Source organism: Notothenia rossii (genome assembly GCF_949606895.1).
Source record: "Notothenia rossii genome assembly, chromosome: 5".
Taxonomy (NCBI): Eukaryota; Metazoa; Chordata; class Actinopteri; order Perciformes; family Nototheniidae; genus Notothenia; species Notothenia rossii.
In genome coordinates, this window is record NC_136903.1 from 20472429 (window position 1) to 20493246 (window position 20818).

The window sequence follows — 20818 nt, forward strand, 5'->3', positions numbered from 1 at the left end:
TGATTCGTCAGCGCAGACCAGCTGCCGGTGGTGGGCAGCAGCAGGTGTGGACGCTCGTTAGTAAGATTTCTTTATTATGCTGTGATTGCCTGTGCTCACAGCTCCATGCCACTCCGTGTAGTCACACTGAAGCGGGTGTCGGTTCAGGTGTGAAGCCGGTGTGTGTGTGGCTCCCTGTCGAGATGTCTTCGGCCGAGCAGGACGGGAGTCAGTTCAATAAGTTTGAGAAACTGTCGTGGAGGCCCTCCATCCGCGACTCAGGTCTGTAAACAAACCTTCTGCAACAACGAGCAGCATGTTGTAGACAGCAAAGCAAATCGAAAATTATATTGTAATCCAAGTAAGTATTTTTCTTGCCTTTATGTAGACTCCTGTTTCTGATTTTGTCTGTGATAAAGCAATGTGGCGCACACAGGCCAAAGCTAGCTAACGTGCTACGGAAGCCAGTAGACATCAGGGAATGAACTCCCAGCAGGCATCTACAGCGCTATTGTGATAGTTATTCACTTTTAAATGGGGATTAAATCATGGGAGACTGAGGGGTACAAGTATAAGCTTCATGGAGGAGACACTGCTCGGACAACAGTACACGTTGCCTCACTGTTATAATGAAAACAAATATCCATTACTTGCATACGACAGTGAGTTTTAAAAAGTTAATATTATGTAAATTAAATGTCTGAAACGGCCTTTAACTCCACAACATGTTTACCCAGACAACCCCCAGCCACTGCCAATAGACACCCTTTACGGTATCTACTAGTACTAGATGGTACACATTTAAATATAAGACTCAAAAAACGATTTGTATTTATTTCTTATTTCTTCTGAAAGTGTCAAATCTTTCAGATATGCCCCTAATCCAACCTCTGACATGCACCCACCCATTACATCTGAGCAACTTTAACTTTGGACGATTTGAAAATGAAACCTCTGGACATATATTTTTAGCCTGGCTTTTACTTAAGGTTGATCCCCTGAGCCTATTTTTTTTCTAGTGAATTCAAACATTTTATTGTTGTAGTTTTGCTAAAACTTGTATTTATTGTGGTCCATTTTAAATGTGCTCTGCGAAAATCACTTTGAGGTGAATGATTGTATGAATTTAAGTATTTAAATAAAGTTGAGTTAACTTTATTTTTCTTACCCACTCTTTCTTTTCACTTATTTATTGTGATTGGCAGGTTCCAAGAAGCGGGCACGGTGGCTTCAGGCTCGACGCATCTTCTCCCCTTCTTGCCCCAACCTTCGGATCCCCAACAGGTTTCTGAGAGAAGGTGCTGTAAATTCAGAAAATAACTGATCGATTGACCCCCTCCTGTCAAATGTATACTTAAACTGTAGTTTTGTAAATCCCACCCAGTTGTATCTCTTTAATTTTTGTATGGTTTTATCTATGCTTATACATGCTGTTCAATTGCTCCATTTTCTCTTTCATCCGGCAGTGGCACAGTCAGTAGGGGCTTGGACTGTGAGCCGTAGGGTCGCCGGTTCAAGTCCCTGAACAGACCTAAATATGGAGTGTGGACTGCTACTTGGAGAGGTCCCAGTTCACCTCCTGGGCCCTGCCGTGGTGCCCTTGAGCAAGGCACCGGACAACCCCCCCACCCCCCTCAACCAACTCCCATTGCTCCCCGGTCGCTGTGCAATAGCTGCTCTTCAAGGTTCTTTATTGTCAAACTAACATAGCTACAGAGTAATTATGTCGTTGAAAATCTTAGGTCACAGGCTTCTCCAACAATGCAACATAATATACAGATAAGCAGACAATATTAAATACATTATAAGTAATACAATAGGAATGTGCAATACGAGTCTATATAAAAGTTAAATATCCTAGTACTGGACTCCCTGGTACTAGGATGGGTTAAATGCAGAGGCCAAATTTCACTGTGTTCTGCATGTGTGACCATTAAAGAGGGGCTTCATCCCTCCGATTCTATTCTCTCAGTTTCTTGACAATGTTCCTCCCACAGGACTCTGTGTACCCCCCGCCCGCAGCGGACACCGCTGTGTTGCAGACAGCACCAACCTGTATGTGTTTGGAGGCTACAACCCTGACTTTGAGGAGGCAGGGGGGTCCGAGAATGAGGACTACCCTCTCTTCAGGGAGCTTTGGAAGTTTCATTTTGCTACGGCCACCTGGCAGCAGATACGCACAGAGGGTTACATGCCCACAGAGCTGGCTTCTATGTCAGGTAAAGATTGATATGCTGCTCCCCTGCACACACATGTTCTCCTTTTTTAGAACCACCTACCATTATTACTAAAGGTACCCTTTGGCATTTATGACCACCACTATATGGGACTATGGAGTGTACATTTTATGACATATTTGAATTCAGGTGACGCAACACAGATTCATGCTAAAGGCTTTAAAATATTCTACAAATAACAAGTTGCAGTAATGCACCAAAAAACAATGGTGCCTACCACATGCCAAACACAGGGTAAATATTTGTATAAACAACAAAGGGACCAATTCCTCAAACCATTGCATTAGTGATGTTTCTAGTGGTCTACATTTTACAATGTCATGCTTATTAATACTGTAATTTTTAAAGCTGCAACTGAAAGCTTCAGGAAATGTGAAATGATCAGTAAGTAGATTTGAACCAACCTTATTAGGCATTCTTAACAAGTTATTTAACTGTAGTAGAGACTTGGGCTGACGAGTATACATACTATTTCATTGTCATTGCAAGATAAAAAGTGAAAGACGGCAAAATTGCACCTTTTGAATATTTTTTGAATATAGTGACATTTTATTAAATTACATTCATTCTGTGAAAATACTAATTCATATCTGTTTGTTTATTGCAAGTAGCATTTTTATGTTTGACAACTTTATAGCTAGATTTACTAATTGTTTAGCAATGATCATTCTCAGCTGTTTTACACGGCAACAACCTGCTTGTGTTTGGTGGCACTGGGATTCCATTTGGGGAAAACAACGGCAACGAGGTCCATGTTTGCAATGTTCAGTACAAACGGTGGAACCTCCTCAACTGCAAAGGGAAGAAACCCAACAAGATCTACGGACAGGTGACAGCGTCCGTCTCTCTTAATCTGGTCTGGATATAAAGCTTGAGTCCTAAAATGTTGTTCTCCATTCCCAGGCGATGGTCATCATAAATGGCTACCTCTATGTGTTTGGTGGGACAACAGGCTACCTTTACAGCACTGACCTGCACCGGCTGGACTTGAGCACCAGAGAGTGGACCCACCTCAAACCCAACAACACACCCTCAGATCTTCCTGAGGAGAGGTCAGACTGCAGATATAGTGTAAACAACTACAGTGTGTGACCGTGAATCCCACATTTTCTTTAAAATAGACTAAAATGAATGCATGGTTTCACAGGTACAGACATGAACTAGCTCATGATGGACAGAGAATATACATTTTAGGAGGTGGGACTTCCTGGACTTCATATCCCATGGACAAGGTGAGGGGACGATGCATAGAGCAACATATTTCAGAGAAACCATGTGCAACTCATTTTTAACACCATTTATCTTCATCAGATTCACGCATTTAACTTGGAGACAAATTATTGGGAGGAAATGGTCACCAAACCCCATGAAAAAATAGGTTTGTGTTTTGTTTATTTTTTTTGGTGAATAAAGTATTTAGGCACCACACATTGAATTTACCTCATTTAATTGTCATAACAGGATATCCTGCTGCCCGTCGTTGTCACAGCTGTGTGCAGGTCAAAGACGGTAGGGAGTTTTTAACACGGCATAATCTGGACACACTGAAATGTTCATTTCTTTTAAATATAAGTTTCGCTCTGTTTCTACTTCCAGAGGTGTTTATATGTGGGGGTTATAATGGAGAGCTGATCCTATCTGACCTGTGGAAGATCAACCTGCAGACATTCCAGTGGACCAAGCTGCTGGCAACCATGCCAGAACCAGCCTACTTTCACTGCGCTGCCGTCACTCCGGTGAGTTATCGATCATACAAACATTCTACTTCTAACTCGGGCTGTAGACTTCTCCTCTGCACGAGTGAGACAGACACTCGTTTTTTTGTGCTGTAGGGCTGCAGCTTATCTGTATTGTCTTTATCAAGTCATCTGCAGCTCTAAATGTTTTTTTAATTGTTTAGTCTGTAGCCAGAAAATGGTAAACAAAATGTCCACCTCAATTTCCCAGATCCTAGAGCGACATCCTTATGTCTGTTTATTTTATGCTGCTCTAAATTAGGATAATCTAGAAGCAGTATATGTTCTTAGTAAACCCAACAATACAGAATATTTGGTCGTTTTGCTTAAAAAAAAATGCTGAAATATTTAATACTTTTTCAAAATCGTTGCTCACTAAATGTATGTCTGCAAATGTATTAATCTACTAATTGCTGCTGCTCTATTTAATGCAACTTTCCCCCTTCCAGGCTGGCTGCATGTACGTCCATGGCGGCGTCGTCAACATGTTTGGGAACCGAAGGTCCGGCTCTTTGTACAAAGTGTGGTTGGTGGTGCCCAGCCTGCTGGAACTGACCTGGGAGAAACTGCTGAAAACGTTCCCTCACTTGGCCCAGCTGTCGAGCCTTCAGCTGCTCGGCTTGGGACTGACGCACACACTCATCCAGCGGCTCAAATAGACGGAGCAACTGAAGCGGTATGTGACGGAGCAGCACTGACTCTAAAAACACTGAAGGCAAAAAACGCTTTTCTTTTAAAGGACCAAGAGAGGCTGATGTCAGAGGACTATGGAAAACATTTAATGCCTTTTTAACTTAAGTTTTATGTAAATGTGAGGTTTTTTTTTTTCTGTTTCTAGGCAAAATGCAATGTTTGGATGTTTTGCTGTCAGACTTTGTTCTGCGTGCATCTGACACCATGAATAAGCATGGTCACCAGAATCACTCCTTCTTTTGCTTAGCTCTTGTCATTTCGGATACACTATCTTGTGCATTCCCCAGTTTTTTGTGTTTTTACCACATTGCTGTTAAAGCAGGAACATTGAAATGATCCAAAGACCTTCTTAAAAGGGTAAATTAATTTGCCTGCGTTGTCATTTTAGATCAAAGTCAGACTGATCAGCTTGTGTCACTGTTGCTGAAGTGATAAGTCAGCTGGTGCTACACCCACTGTCACATAGGTAAGATGACTGTAACAGTGCTGATATCAAATTACATTTTTTAGTAATCAGTCAGATTATTTTAAAAGAGAGGAAACTTTGACTGGTATACTTAAAAGTCTAATTAGGTCAATTATTAAAGGCATTATGTTTTAGCCTCAAAGGGCTTCCAATTCTGACATTTAGCTGTGATTGTTACTGTACAGATTTAAAAATGTTCCTAAATGTCACATTAGGCCCTAGGATCAGATAACTCAAACGCCTTTTTAACTCATCATGGCATCACTGTGAATCTTTATAGTGCCTCCTCCATTGTTCTTCCTCTTAAAGGAAAACTAAAGCTTAATTAAGTTGGAAATGAAGGAATTCACTTTTAGAGCCGCAGTGATTCTCATGCACTTCAGTTCTACATTTGGTGCCTTCTGCATTGTTACACCGTTTTAACACTTGTGAATGTGTGTGTAGTAAGATCTTCATTTGTTCTGAACTGTGCACACAAAGCCTTCTTTCCCATGTGATCTACCTGGCGTTCTCCAAATGAGCCTTTTGTTGCTGAATCTTTCTGCTCCTGGAGATGCAGTCAAAGTTAAGAGAAATCTATTTATTTGAGCCTCTGTTTTGTTGCAGAACATGTAGCTACATTTCCGTTTTAATGAATTCTCGTTTCACTGCCCCTTTATGCCTAAACTCTATTTAAACGCTTTTATACTTACACATAGGCGGATTTTTTTTTTTTTCGTGTCGTTTTTCCAGAGAACGTGCTATGGTGCCTTTTCTAAAAAGAACACGGCATGGGACTTGTAATAAGGTAGGGTAAGAGGCGTACTCAGGATGTGGCATGCTTTGATCAAAATGTCAACAGAAGCTAGTCATCTATAACTAACTATCATAATGCCCATTTTCATTTCAAATATCTACCTTAATTGTTGTTTTTGCCTTATTTATATCTTCTTATGAAGCAACAGCTTCACTACACGCTCCGACTTGTAAAATCGACTGCCTTGCATAATATTGACATGCTTATATTGGCATCATTTTTGATGTTCAAAGAAAGTCAAATGATCTCCTTTGCATGTCGGTATGGTGTGCATGTCACTTTACATAAATTCTCGGGAGAAAAGGTGAATGTCTTCTCAAAAGCAACTATGGCTGTAATGTACATATGTTTTTCAGGTCCTGTCTGTACAAACAATAAAAACAGGCAGACAGTTTTTCAAAATGTTGTATTGACAAGAGTTATTATTCTAGCTAGCACAGCCAGCCATGCCACTCTTTCCAAATATAGGGTACCAGTGTTTTATCTAAAATGTCACATTTGAGTTAAAGTCTAAAAAACATTATACCAGTACCTTTTTATTTTTTTTAAACAAAAAGGTTTAGTGCAGATACGTTATATACTATTCAGTTGTATTTTATCAAAAAACAAAAACATACAGATGTTCTCTTCAGTTTACAAAGACTGTAAGAGTGAGTTTAAGGAGACATTGTTAAATGTATCTTACAAACGCTGCATTTTACAGTAGTATAGATGTGCAACTTACCTGATATTAAAAGGCTCATTCATTTGCATGGTTGTACGGACTTTTAAATAATTACTAAAAACCTGTCAGAATTTACACTGAAAGTAGTCAGAAAGGGAGGGGTTTTACATTTCACATTAAGGTCCAATTCTAAACCTCCCCACTTCCCCCCCACTGACTGAGTGGGTAGATGGCATAGTCTCATTCACGGCTAAACGGTTCCCTTTCAGGTGGAGGGTGTAAATACAGTGGCATCTCTCCTCTCCCCAGGAGTAACAGGAAATTCTGTAACTTTTCATGATAACTGTTTCAAATCAGGATCTCTTAGACAATAAAATAATAACTTAAAACTACTTTTGTTTGAAAATGTGATATTCATAAGCTGCTCAGTTTTTGGAACAGTCCCTGTGTGTGTGTGTGTGTGTATATATTCAAAACGTTACAATAAAATGTATGAAGTGAATGCGCAAACTGGGAAGAAGTGTCTAGTGGTAGGTTGAAGGGGGCAGTTTGGAATTGGGCCTAATGACTTTCAGGCTTTAAAAAGTAACTTGGGCTGAAAGTCCCACGGTCAGCAGCCTGTTGGAGATGGAGCGAAGAAATACATAGCCAGCAGTATGAGGTAGACGACCACCAGAGCTGTGCCTGAGGGGACAGAAAGTAACATGTCATAGGGTTAAACATGTGATCCCCAATGTGTTAAGATTACAGTCAATCAATCCACCATACTGAATTGGCATGCAAAAAATTAACTATACTATAGGTTTGAATATCTTTGGCTATATAATCAAATCTCTTCAAGTATATCAGCAAAGTTATATAAATAAATAAAGGACTTAACTCGGCTCTTGGGTGCATTCAAGGTTGCAGCTATTGATGTTTTTGTAATGCAATAAATAAACACATTCACCCCCTTATCACAAAAACCTTGTGTGCTGACTTTGTTCTCTAGGTTAAAATCATCTAACAATAGCATGTGCATTTGACTTAACCACTACGAATAAAAGTTTATTTCACAGGGTAGTCCTGGCAAGATACATCAAACAAGAACAGTGATAGATATTAAGCAAGTTGGTTTTCAAATCATAAAAGTTCATCTTAAAACTTTTGACGAGCTCTTAAAACGGTGAGCAGTAGCAATCTGTAAATAAATGATCTCAAACATGCGGGACCCTCAGTATGGACCTAATAGATTCTTACTTTTCAAATGTCCTGCATTACACAAAGGGGGAAGCACATATCAAGCAGTTACTATTGGTTAACAGGTTCATTTTAAGGTCAATTATTATCACTGGTTTGTTATATCAAAACAAAATAAACTTACCTTGAAAATAATCAGACTTGCCGTCCATGAAGATGTAGTTGACAAGAATCACACTGAACATACTGGCCCACAGGTGCATGTCACTGAACAGCAGCACAAATCCCACATCCTGTCCAAAAGAGATGATTACAGAAACTATAAAACAGTTTGGGTACTTTATGAAATAACCAATGATTAAACTGAACATAGAGGAAAGGGAGTCTTACGTAGCAGGCATTGAATGCGACCAGAATTGGAATCTGCAGCATGCAGACCTGAACAGCAATACAGCTTCCCACCTCCAAGCTGAAAAACAAAAAAATTAATGTACAGATATCACTTTTAAATTTTAACCATTTAAAAAAGACAGGATTTACCTTAGACTGATGTTGTTCTGGAGAGCAAACTGGATCCCATTTACAATCTCTGGGATCTCAGGCACCATGGCGAGAACTGTCACCCCGATGAAATACTGTAGAAGGAGAGAAAAGCGTTGATACGACCAGAGGAAGACCACCAGATCGAAACTGACTGCATGTGCTCAGAAGTAAGTCCTGACCTGAGAGACGTTGGGCTGGTTTAGTATGGGCTGGATGTGCTCGGTGGCTAGATCGGCACAAGCAGACGTGAGCACAGTAGCCATGATGAGGATGACCAGAGACCTCCACCGTGACCAGTGGACCACTGCTCCATGGGAGCCATTCTCTGCACAGACAAGCAAAGAGATTATTTTAGCATTAGAGCACCTTTCACTGTCATCTAGTGGAATATTTCAAGGTACAGCTATATGTTTTGAAGTGGGTTTGTACAGTATATTGTCAGTCAGGACCACACCCCATTTGGAGAAGCAGACATGAGTGCCAGCACAGAAAAAAACCCTGTATATTGCTTTTCTCTGCCTTTGTATAAGATACTCATTCAACCCTACTCCTTTAAACGTGAAATACGAGAGGGAGAGTCCTACCCTGTCCGCCTCCAACATGGATGTCATAAATGTGGGAGTGCGTCTTCAGTGTGAATATCAGACCAATTATGTAGGCAATTGGTAGGAGGGCAGACACTGTGTACACCAGTGGCCTGCAACAAGAACACACGATGCATATTAAATGAGAAGTAAGACAAATAAAAAACGTTAGCTCAAAACATTTGAGAATTTGACCCTCCAGAAAAACGCGACTCTGCGATCGCAGAATTTACCGGCGCATAATCAGCAAAATGGCGCAGATTTTTAAAAGGCCGCATAATCCCTGCATTTTTCCACACAAAGTTGAGAAAAAAAAGGTTAACTCGTCTTGACGTGAAGTAGTGATGATGATGACCTGACGTCATCAGTTCGCGCATCACAGAAGGTAAACAACACCGTAGAGTGAACGTGTGGAAAACACCAAGATGAAAAAATCCGATCCATCTCATTTACCGATGAACATTTCTGCTAAAGACCGGGCAAAGCAGTACCCCGATGTCTTTCACGAAAGTGGGGGGAAACTATACACAAGTTATTGAGCCGTTTCCGCTCTACATCCTGAACTCCTCCCTTCGATGCAATGCACTTCCGTTTTGGCGGACTGGGTTTGTTTTGCTAGCTAGCTCCGTTGTGCCGACAAAGCACTGATATCGCAGAGACAAAGAGGATATAACAATTACAACATGAAGAAAAGTGGTTCGGGAACTACGTGTGCGGTAGTTGGTTGCAATCACTCGAGAAAGCACCTGAACGAGTGGTTAGATAGAGAGTGCTACGACCACAAACCAGCACCCAGCACCCAGCCATGTTGTTAATTAAATACAGATAAACACAACAAATACTGCATGCATTGTATTTTTTAATATTATATATGAATATTTTCATAGTGATGTAATTGTGTGGGCTGCTTTTATATTTTAATTTGTAATACCTGTTAGGATTAAACATGTGATCTTTCTTGTTGAAGCCATTTCTTTAGTTTCCTCTAAACAATTAATTAATTCAGTGTTATTTATGTACAGTATGAGCTTAATATGAATGATGAACTGTGTTAAAAGAAATTGTAGCACTCTAAAGAACATATGAAATGCAATAATGCAATAACAGTGCAATAATGAAATTAAATTACATCAAACTTTATTTTCACTCAAACAGTACAGGCACATATGATATATTGCACAGCATAAAGAGATCATGTAAATTGTGCATTATGTAAACAACAGACAACTGTTGGCTCCTGTGGGCATGACCTAAATAAGGCAGTTTATTTTGGTTTTAAAATGCTGAGATATTTACTGCAGAACTGTAACCTTCCCTCAACAAAATCGTCAACAATTTTCGGGAGCATGTGGGCAAAGTAGAATGTGCGCAGCCTTATGATATGCCTTCAGACTGTCCATTGCTTTTCCATCTATTGCCATGGATTGAACGAAGTAGGAGCAAATTTTGCTGTACGTTATGCTGGGCCACGTCGTCAATATTATCCTCCCAGTTTTGCACTGAATTCGGGTGGGGGAGAGTAACGCCATCTCCAGTCAAAGAAGTAGAATCGTGTTCCCAAGCTAGCATCACTGTTAGCATCGAAATCGCTGTGTTTACACCAGTGCCCGTCTGACTGTTTACACCGGTTTACACCGACAGACGTTGTGAAAAAGACTTCCGGCGGAAATGAAGTGCATTTGTGTAGGGTTATGGCGCTACCCGTGGTTTGTCGCGTAAACTTGTCTATTCTGCACCCCGTGATACTGTGTGTTGGAGCATAATTTATGCTCCAACACACGTCACCGTCGATTTTCTCTAAGACTTATGCTGCATAATTCTTAGAGAAAATTGACCGTGAAGACTTACTTTGATTCATTCAAACATTCGAAAATGCTTTCTGCTGCTGCGGACAAGAAAGCCAAACAACTCACATTCACCGAGGCATCAACCTCCAAAACCCTTTCGAGGGCTACAAGAAACGAAGTGAGTAGCCTACAAGATTGAAGCTGGTCAGATAACGAACGAGTAAATGAAAACAGAATTAGGCGGAGAAGTGTGTGTGAGTGTGTGTGTGTGAGAGAGAGAGATTAAAATAGCCCATTTGATTTTACAATAAATAAACATAGAATGTGTTTAATTGAATAGTAAAGGGGTTTAACGTTAGTGGCAGGATGTGTGTGAGAGAGAATAAATAAGACAGCCCAATATTTAAAAAATAATCTATTCTTTTTCGCAACTTCCGCATATTTCGCAACTTCCCGCAATTTCACCGCATAAAATCGCAAAAACCCCGCAAGTTTAATCGCATAATCAAGGATTTTAGCCCGCGTTTTTCTGGAGGGTCTAGACTAGAGAATGTGTGACAAAAAACAAGCAAACACGGACATTGTGGAAATGTTAATGGTGTCAGGGTTTTAAATGCACCAACAAGAAGAGATGTTATGAAACAAGACTTAAAAAATATATCTTACTCCACATGGTTGCGGAACAGTGTACCATTGTTCTGTTGGAAAAAAATGAAAAGCACATTATACAGTGGAAGTAAGTCATATATGTTTTGTTAGGATGCGCTGGTGAGAATGAGACTTCTAATGCTGACCAGGTCGTAGTGGCAGTTGTGACAGACAAACGCCCCGCTGCTGTTTCCTCCAGAGGAGTTGGTGCAGGAGTCGCACACCAGACTTCCATAAGCCTTGGAGAACAGCGTGGGGGCAAACACACCTGCCATGGACAGACGGTGTGTGACATTGGTAAAGCTTTTATATTGCATTTGATTTCAATTTTAACAGATAGAAACAGGGTGTAACAAACTATGTAGCTGGTTCTGTTGCATTTGATGTAATGTGTAGCTGAATTTTTGACTGTTGTATGAACTTGTCATTAGTGAAATAACCTCCCGATCTCTACTTTATCTATTGAATAAATCAGAATATGCAACTTTCTACAATCGTTCATGTTAAGTCTGGTTTACGGGTATGGTATTAAGGAAAACATGTGCTAATTTATTAACCCTTCAAAAGCTAACATTTGGTGTTTTACAGCCACAATTTACATAGTTTTTGTTTGATCAATTCATATCCACTGCAGAAGTATGTGAATAAATTATGTAAAAATGTGTATACTGAAGCATTTATTCCAGCAAACAGGCCCTGCAAGTGTTAAATGTAAAACATATACAATGAAAAGGGTTTTCTGCTGGCAATGTAGAGTAAGAGCTAACAGCTTCTCCAGCTTACTAAATGTGTACAAATCATTTTGTTAGGTAAGGGAGGCCAGTTCCATAAAGTGGTTTGCATGTAAAAACACAGCAAGAAAAGAGAAAATTGTCTACACTTTCAAAACGGTTACAGCCTAAAGGTACAGGATATAGTGTGTGTAAATACTTGCCTCCTACAGAGATGAAAAGCAACGCAGCGCTCACTCCTGTAGAGCGACTGTTGAATCTTTGCTCACTGTGTTTCAGTCCTCCGATTATCATGCAGACGCCCTGAGAGAAAAACAAAATGAGGGCCTAAATTCATACTGCACGTGCTGTATTGGTGGTGTGATTTGAAAGGGACTCTTGTCTCCATTTTGATTTCACTGATTGCTGAAATTATACAGTATTAAAAGAAATAAACGTTTTACTGTTGGTGAGGCAAAGGTCTTTTAAAAAAGGCAAAGGTTTGTTGGTAAGCTCTCCGTTTACATTCTTAAACTGGCGCTCATTTGAAATCTTTATGTTTTTCTTGAGTAAAAGCTGCAAAATGTGATGTAAATGCAGGAAGGCTCACAGGGATAAAGAGGATGCAGCCAAGCAAAGTGCCAGTCAGCGCTGCTTTGACGACCTCCTGCAGACACGGGTTGGCTGCCCGGTGACCTCTGAGCAAGGCTGTGATGTAGAAGGTCAACTCTGTGATGGAGCCGAAGGTGGCGTTCACTACCGCACCCACTGCAAAGTTACTCTGAGCTGAGATACTGTCAAAAATAATAAAGAATTTACATCAGAAGGTGCTTTTTAGGGAAAATCTCTTTGTGTGTTTCAAAGTGATGAAACCAGCTCACCTGGCAATGCCCATACCGATATAATAAGACAGAGGTATGATGGAGCAGATTGCTATGGCAAACTTGACGTCAGAGCTGGCATACTGGTTTTTTTTGTCAATATATCCAATCACAATGGCAACTATTACCAGAGGCAGGAGGTCTGAGAAGGAAGTTAAAGGTGTTAACAGGTTCTCTTATGGAACTAGGAATGCTCTATTGTGGCATACTAAACAAATAAGAATAACGATTATTTTTGGTCAACATTGAGGGTAGAATTATTCTCTGAAAAATCCTGTTTTAAAAAGAAAACTGTTTTAATTTAAATCATGGTTTTTCTTGAGCTTTAACATTTATTCAACTGAAAAACCAATTTTTCAAGTAAAAAAACTCCCCAAAAATATAATATATATATTTAAATACATAATATAAAAATAATAATAAAAAACATACAGGCAACTTCTAATGTTTAATATTTTAATATCTAAAATAATCTATATTTATTAGTATATTTGACCAAAATAAATTAGATCAAAATTATGTCACATTGCACTGCCACAACATAAATTCACATAAATTACATAACTACATAAATTCAGCATTTCGGTCAGCTATATTCAACATACTCCAGTCAGTGTCTCAGCAAGTACAGGCAGAAGCCCCCGGCTTTAAAGGAAGGGCACAGGAAATATAACGCAAGAAAAACCAAAGCACTATTGCTAAACAGCGGTACAATAACTGTTTAATCCCTATAATCTTTTTCTTCATAATGAAAACAATTGTAATTGAAAAACTAATTCAATAGTACTAAGATACTGACACATATTTCACACCAGTAAAGGATACTGACAGCGAACACATTGATCCCATCAACAGTGTACTTGTAGTAGTACCAGTTTGTCGCCTGGTAGCAGCACAGCAGTGCTCTGGTCTCATAGATTTGATGCTAAGGATCAAGCAAAAATAAAAAGTGCATTCAACCAACACTGCTAACATCTCCAGGTTGATGTGCTGTGGGTGATAAATATGACATATTTGCCTTGCCTTCCTCTGTGTGCAGGAGGTGACAGAGACGTCCTCAGGAGCCAGGAGAAGGATGACGCCCAGTGTCCGTGCGTTCATCTTGCTAACAGGGATGGTGAAGACCAGGATCCAGGAGATGAAGCAGGCCAGGGAGTGGATTACAACTAGAGGAGGATATCCCAGCAGCAGCCACACATAGGTGGAGAAGCGATGCTACACAACAAGGGAAACAAATATCCTTCAACTGATGTGCGAGAAATGAGTCATTCATAAACAGGGCCTGAAATGACCTCGTTGCTATCCAGACGCTGTGGCTAGTAGATTCCCAAAGTTACTAGCCACTCTGCATTTTCAAAAGCTACAGTATTGATGTTGGTAAATAACATTTTATTTGATCAAAGTTGACTATATTTACAAACCTTTTCCATCTAAAGGATCACTGTTTACCCAGACATCAAGACAACATTAAATGTAATGTAAACTCTGCAGTTAAAAAGATAAAGCTTTGACAGTGCTGTGTGTAAAGGGAATTTTTGTATTTTTGTAAAATGGTGCAGGGCTGTAAAAGATTTATTGAAAATATAGAAACTTAACTAAAAAAAACAAGAAATGTATGCAATAGAGAACTTATTATTTTGTCTTATCCAATCAATTCATAAAAGTCCATGCCCAATTCAACCTGTAATTGTCAGGTGGTGTAAAAGATTAGCACCGTGTTCATGTGCAGTTTCTATGTGAATTTGAAGTTACCCAGTAGGGAGTGCGGAGAGGTCGTCCTGGCAGCTCTGGGACCGTCCCGTCTGTGGGGGACGGCAGCAGGACTGGGGAGTCATCTTCCGTCCGCTCCAAGTCACACTCACAGTCTGGTGCTTGCTCACAACATATCCTCAATGTTTTTCCAATCTGGATGAACACAAATAAAGTTGTATTTTGTGTTCGTTAGAGCACTAACTTTGCATTAGTAACATTAAATATGGTGATTGATCCTTACTGGATGACTGATTTTATTTCAAGTAATAAATCCGTTGTGTCAGAAAGAAGTTAACCTTTTCTAAAGCCTAGGTGGAGTCTTCAGATTCTGTGTGTTGGAGATATATATCGCTTTATATTATTTAATACTTAAACATTTGTTTTCTTGCTGTGATTGTTTATAGTAAATGTATTCTTAGTTATTAAAGTAGATTCTATGCTTTTATTTTGAAGGCATGTTTGGGCACTGGGTGATTAGAGCACCTGGTGTAATTGTATATATTGGAGACAGGTGGTGGGAGTAGAGCACTAGTAGGCACATGTTTTTTTACCAGGGTTTTTCAAGCCACAAGAAAGGAAGCCATAGGAAAGACTAAAGGAAAGAAAGATAGGAAACCTGCTCATTGTGCTCTGTTAATGATATTGGATCATATAATACATGCACAAATGGAGATTCTTGTCTTGACGTGGATGATCATTGCCCTGCGTAAGATCCGCTAACTAGTAGTTCAGCGGCAGTGTTATTTTGAGTTAATGATCTGTTTCATTCTATATGATTTTGGACGCTACACTGTTTTATCTGATCAACAGGCCAAATAAATCCCATTTACAGCGCTTTAATATCTTAAAATGTGAGGATATGGATGTTTGACATTAATGCTTGATAAAGAGAAAACAGCGGAACATCTCAAACATAAACTGAACCCAAACTGTACCTCATGGATTGACTTGCCGAAGGGCCACAGGAAGTAGCAGGACAACTTCAAGCAAAGCTTGCCTTAAGAGTGAGAGAAAAGATGCATGTACTGTGTGCATAATAAACAATAAATGTATCCGTGTTGAATGGCCCACATACCATAGGGTACACCAGTGATAGTGATGAACATAAAGAGGCCAATCAGGAAATAGGCCAGAGAGATCCACCAACCGAAGAGAAGCACATATGCCACGTTACCACAAGTGATGAGATGACCTAACAACAAGACAAACAAAATCAATCAATGAAAGTACTCGCTTAGATCTTATTTCTGTGGTTTTTAATGCATGTTCTCTCAGTAATAATTACAATATTGTATTGGTTGTGTTAGATGCTGAGATCTGGAGATCTGGCTGAGACAGTGTCATCTCATAACGCCTGTTCTTACACTACATAACTCCTGTGAGAAAAGTGTAAAACTTTACAGCACTTACCTAATTTTGGTTGAAAAAAATGTATCTTGGTTTTTCCTTTTGGTGTCCTCTGGGTAAACAGCCTAAACACCCAGGAGTTTTCTGATGAACATAATCTTTACTTGCTGCTTATCAATATGGCTTTTTTGTGAGTTTACTGCAACAGCATTAGGCTTTTGTTTTTGTAAGTCACATAGCTAAACTGTTGGCTTGTTTACAACACATGTAATTGTCTTATCAATCATTTCCCAAGTTGTGATAAACCTGAATCATCTTTGCATATATAAACAGTGAGCACAATACCCCTACCTGAATATGGTTTGATGACGTTCAGTTCAGAGTAGAGCTCTTTCACAACCTCTGACCTGACTTCAAATGGACGCTCCGTCACGTGGCTCTTCCACTTTCTGAAACCAAACTGACACACACACACCAAAAATGAGTTTGTGTTATGGATTGTCCTGTCAGTTGTGCTGCACTCAAACTACTTTGATTTGCGTAGAAAAGACAGTTGCCTTTAGACGTCTTACCCTGTAGTTGTTGACTAGTTTGTTTGCTTCTACTTCGTTTTCCGCTCTGATGGTTCTCTTGCTTTGGATCTCCTCCCAGCTTTCATCGTAGGCATGATGACTCTGACCTAAATTGACAAGCAACAAAATGATGAATATATTTGTAACTAAAAAGAGGCATTGCGGTTACTTAAAAAAGAAAAAAGTGCTGGTCCCCATTACTTACATGTGTGTGCGAGCATGCATTTAGTTGTGCACAGTGCAGGACATATAGAGTGATTTGTAGATGGAGTGTCTGTGGGATTTGTCAGTCGGTCGTGGAACTGTTCATGATCGAGACTGGCCTGGGGATCATGCTCCTGTGAAAGATCTGCAACACAAAGCAACAAAATATTTAGATTGACAATGGTAAAAAAATGTATGTAGTCCCAAAACAAGGGATTCAAATATTTAAGAACTATTACAATTACATTGACTTCTTCTACCCAATAGAAAAATCTATAATAATGTACCGGTAGGTCTGTTTTCTAAATCATATTTGTGTAAAGTTGCATATTGGATGAAGACACCACACTCACTGCTTCCAAAATGATTGCCCTTCCAAACCTCAACCAGAGCCATCACATGCATCACATGACCGTGGCCATCAATTTCAATTTCATATTTATTTAAGGACATTTAACTAGAAGCCATTGCAGCAATAAATGCATGACTACACTGACTGCATATATACGTGTTAATGTATTTAGTTGTGTACAGTTCACTGATAACAAACTTCACCTCAGGGGCAGATATTATTTTGTTCTATTCAACTATCCATCCATCTTTGAAGTGATTACTGCCTCTGACTGCCTGACAAGAGCTGGATTTGTTCTGCGGAGGAACCAGAGGCATGAGTGCAAATAAGCGAAGGGTAGAAATTGCCCTAGGTCATTCATTAATGCTTTAATTTCCGGGGTTGGTCTCTGAGAATATAAAGCCTTGATGAATGAATGCATACAGACAGATTGTCTGACCTCAGGAGACAAGCAAGCAGAAAGAATTGTGACTTCTCCTTTAAAGCTGCTTAAAACAGTGCCTTCACAAGTTTCCTCTTTCTGTTTTGGTATTTGCTTCCTGTAGAACAAATGTAAAAAATACCAGTGTTAGCCATGCAAGGGTGCATTAGTTGTCAGAAGATATAAGAAGTCCTATGTAAACTCAGTATCATTTATTAATAATAGTTTTGTCCATCTCCTAAGGTTCACAATGAAGAATCAAGATGAAAGAAATAGGAAAGGAAGCCACTAGTCAGATGTTTCATCAGAAGCATCAAATCATAAAAGACAGACTCTTAATTTGGTTGTTTATTATAACCTACAAAAAGACATGCATTGTTATTGCATATTCATTCAGGACATCATTCATGAACTGGGTAATTAGTGCAAATGCTGTGCAATTTAAAAAAAATTAAGCAAATAATTTATGTCTCCTTTAAGGCCCATTGTAAATTCAGCCTGATCTTTCGTCAGAGCAGCAGCTGGACACCTTTAGTAAATCTGCCAAAAATGCCACAATATTCACCCGAAAGTACACAAACAGCAGACTCAGACGCTCGTCAGGGTCCTGACATGCTGCACGCGCTTTTAAACTATAGTTAGAAATGTAAGAAGTTTATCTCTCATTCAGATAAATGGAAAGGCTCTCCTTTCACTGCACATCTCCATGGTAACCTTTGATCTCTGCACACAGGCGTTTGATAACGTCGTCACCATGGTAACCTTTGAACCACACACACACACACACACACACACACACACACACACCTTCTGTCTGATGGAGACTTCATACTGACTTCAACATGTTCCACATATTTTATACATTATTGGTGACGTATGGTTTTAGTTCAAATGTTTGCAGTAAGTGTTTCCCCTACCATTGTCTCAGAATATATATATATATATATAGCACCAAATTGCAACTAATCTATATCTACTGTCACTTTTCACATTGAACATGTGCTCTTTTATTAAATAAACTAAACGCTTTCATTTTAAGTTGTGAGTTTAGTGTTTGTGACCCTAACTGATGCATTAATCAACAATAGTCCACAGCTCCTCTCTCTGCTCCAGAGGATTTAAAAAATATATATCCCAATGCCTTTGATTTATTTGATGGAGTTGCACGTCCCAAACAAGTAATCCGAAAAGGTCATATTCGATTTTTAGGACATTTTAAAGATTAGTTTACTAAATATAACCAACCGAGTAGGACTAATAGAAAATAACTAGCTAAATGTATCTGCAGCCCGTATGTGTACAGTATCTCAGACTCATAGCAGCCAACACAACACAAATAGATATCAACGAGCATCTCCATTCATGTTCAGTTGTAACAGAGACATTGTGTGCATTGACAGAGAATAGACGGTCCTGGTGCACGCAGACCATGATGCAGACACACGAGCACACACGCAGTGAGGAACTACGTCGTAATCAACACGACGTGACTGTCAAGCTTGCAACAACACTCTGCGTGTTTACTCTTTCCATTCACATGATCATATCACAGTTAATACACAGTATGCTAAGGGAATGAATTACAATGGAGAATGCGTTCAGAGCGCTGTTAAGGACAAAGTCTGCTAGTTACAAATAAAGTTGTTTTTTTTTCTCATAACTGAGCATGAGCCTCAGCCGCTCACCTTGGTCGTGTTCAGCAGGCCTCCTCCTCCGGCTGCTGGTGTATGAGCTCTGTGCGGCTGAAAGGGACATCTCCGCGGGTCAACAAAAAACACCTCACCGTAAAATGATTCTCATCTCAGTCAACTCCGACGCCACTACTCCGAAGACGACGCACGATCCACGGCGGAGGGGTTATGGCTAGAAAGGATCCGTCTTGTGTAAATATGACGTCACGTTCTCGTTGTAACTCTCGTTGGAGCGGCTCGGAAACACATCGACAGCAGTAACATGCAACATACACATTAATGCAGCAGGATAATAGTAAAACACTGAAAGGGAAATTTGTATTGCACCAGGAGCTATGTTAGTTGGGACTTTTACTGCGACAACGTTGACTTGCCTGTAAATAAAAAATAAACCATAGTGTTGGTGATCTACAGTGTTGTCATTCTTCTTTGAACAGCAAGACCGCTAACACCCTATTTCAACAATCACACTCCCTGTCATTGACATAATTAATAGATAGTTTAGCTTCTCACGATAATTTGTGGCCCACTGATGTTAACGATCGTAACTGAAAGGCTGCCTGTCAAACGTAAACATTCAGCCACGTGACTTGCAAACTCTCGCGAGGGTTTTACGCGGATCTTTTCTAGCCATAACCCAGTGGAGGATTATACTTCTTCTCTTGGATTTTGGCGGATTACAAACAACTTCAAGGTGCATACCGCCACCTACTGTACAAGAGTGTGTATCACCATATCAACCTATCACCACTTGTGGAATTATACCACTGTGTTTACTTTGTTTTTAAAATTCTTCCAATCAATCCTGTTTCACTCAAATACTTAAAAATGGCCCTCCTGGTAGCTCTTACCCCTCACCTTCTGTTCCCAGTATCCCCATCAGGCGCCACTCCCTTCCTGCCTCTCTGACCCTGTCTCTTAGTTGTTCCCTCTCTGTTTTTTACATGTTGCAGTGTAGTATGATGTGTTGTGTTCCACATTTCCTTTCACTGCATTCTTCCACTTCACTTTTTCCCCATTATAAACATTGTGCCGTGTAATCATGTATGATCCAGTCTGAGTCTCGTGATGATGATCTCCTCCCGTCTGTTCCTTTCTGTATAGATCTTTATGACTAATTTCTGTAACTTGTGGTATCTCCTTCCTTTCTGATCTTCCTCCCACCTTTTCTGCCATATTTCCATACCCTTCTTCTTAATTATTGCTATTCCTTTTCCACGTGAAACTGGTATTGCTATTTCCTTAAGTAACGCATCTTTTGCAAATATATCAGCATGTTCATTCCCTTTAACCCCCTCATGTGCAGGAACCCAGCATGCACATCTATTCCCCTTCTCTGAAGTCTCAGTAAGCAATGGTTAAGTTCAATAATTAGATCTTCTCTAACAGTTATTGTCGACTGTATACTTTGCAAAGCAGATAGTGACTCTGTGCATATCACCGCCCTATCAGGACTGACTTCTTCAACCCATTGTAGCCCAATCATTGCTGCAAGTATTTCTGCTGTATGAACTGATCAATTATTTGACACTCGTTTTGAGATTGATATTTTGAATTCTGGGATATACACCCATTC

General features: G+C 39.8%; 2 protein-coding genes and 1 long non-coding RNA gene across 7 annotated transcripts in view; 2 read left to right on the top strand and 1 right to left on the bottom strand.

Moving 5' to 3' along the window:
* Nucleotides 1-6309, top strand: LOC307039067 (kelch domain-containing protein 10-like). 4 transcript variants are annotated; one of them, XM_079680837.1, is made up of 12 exons: nt 1-340; nt 1185-1277; nt 1446-1664; nt 1977-2198; nt 2565-2600; nt 2891-3045; nt 3120-3268; nt 3364-3448; nt 3528-3594; nt 3678-3725; nt 3813-3952; nt 4402-6309. In XM_079680837.1, the coding sequence occupies exons 3-12, from the start codon at nt 1517-1519 to the stop codon at nt 4609-4611; spliced, it is 1260 nt and encodes a 419-aa protein (XP_079536963.1). In that variant the 5' UTR covers nt 1-340; nt 1185-1277; nt 1446-1516; the 3' UTR covers nt 4612-6309. The 4 variants fall into 4 exon arrangements, with proteins under 4 accessions (XP_079536963.1, XP_079536962.1, XP_079536960.1 ...); XM_079680836.1 differs by having other exon boundaries at nt 1-261; XM_079680834.1 differs by lacking the exon at nt 1446-1664 and having other exon boundaries at nt 2-261.
* The window catches only part of LOC307039066 (uncharacterized protein), a 26520-nt gene continuing 12000 nt past the window's right edge, over nt 6299-20818 (bottom strand). Inside the window, exons 1-20 of one of the 2 annotated variants that reach the window (XM_079680832.1) lie at nt 19237-19788; nt 16780-16923; nt 16575-16681; nt 16354-16462; nt 15731-15847; nt 15591-15652; nt 14656-14808; nt 13927-14118; nt 13729-13828; nt 12904-13045; nt 12633-12816; nt 12247-12346; nt 11459-11580; nt 11331-11362; nt 8878-8990; nt 8473-8618; nt 8291-8385; nt 8141-8219; nt 7935-8043; nt 6299-7255 (exon numbers count right to left, since the gene is read on the bottom strand). In XM_079680832.1, the coding sequence (XP_079536958.1) occupies nt 7182-7255; nt 7935-8043; nt 8141-8219; nt 8291-8385; nt 8473-8618; nt 8878-8990; nt 11331-11362; nt 11459-11580; nt 12247-12346; nt 12633-12816; nt 12904-13045; nt 13729-13828; nt 13927-14118; nt 14656-14808; nt 15591-15652; nt 15731-15847; nt 16354-16462; nt 16575-16681; nt 16780-16923; nt 19237-19306 (2250 nt within the window). In that variant the 5' untranslated portion in view covers nt 19307-19788 and the 3' untranslated portion in view covers nt 6299-7181. Of the gene's footprint in view, nt 7256-7934; nt 8044-8140; nt 8220-8290; nt 8386-8472; nt 8619-8877; nt 8991-11330; nt 11363-11458; nt 11581-12246; nt 12347-12632; nt 12817-12903; nt 13046-13728; nt 13829-13926; nt 14119-14655; nt 14809-15590; nt 15653-15730; nt 15848-16353; nt 16463-16574; nt 16682-16779; nt 16924-19236; nt 19789-20818 lie in introns of those variants that run through there. The other variant, XM_079680833.1, reaches the window with a different exon arrangement.
* LOC307039069 lies at nt 8997-14080 on the top strand. The gene is made up of 3 exons (XR_013808127.1): nt 8997-10842; nt 11424-11609; nt 13943-14080. It is a non-coding gene; the product is annotated as an uncharacterized lncRNA (long non-coding RNA).

Bases quoted from the DNA above. Each gene is read 5' to 3' on its own strand.
- LOC307039067 (XM_079680834.1), top strand. From the start codon at position 183: ATGTCTTCGGCCGAGCAGGACGGGAGTCAGTTCAATAAGTTTGAGAAA. The intron at 1,278-1,976 runs GTGCTGTAAATT...TTCCTCCCACAG, and splicing joins CAACAGGTTTCTGAGAGAAG to GACTCTGTGTACCCCCCGCC. The intron at 3,449-3,527 runs GTGAGGGGACGA...TATCTTCATCAG, and splicing joins CTTCATATCCCATGGACAAG to ATTCACGCATTTAACTTGGA.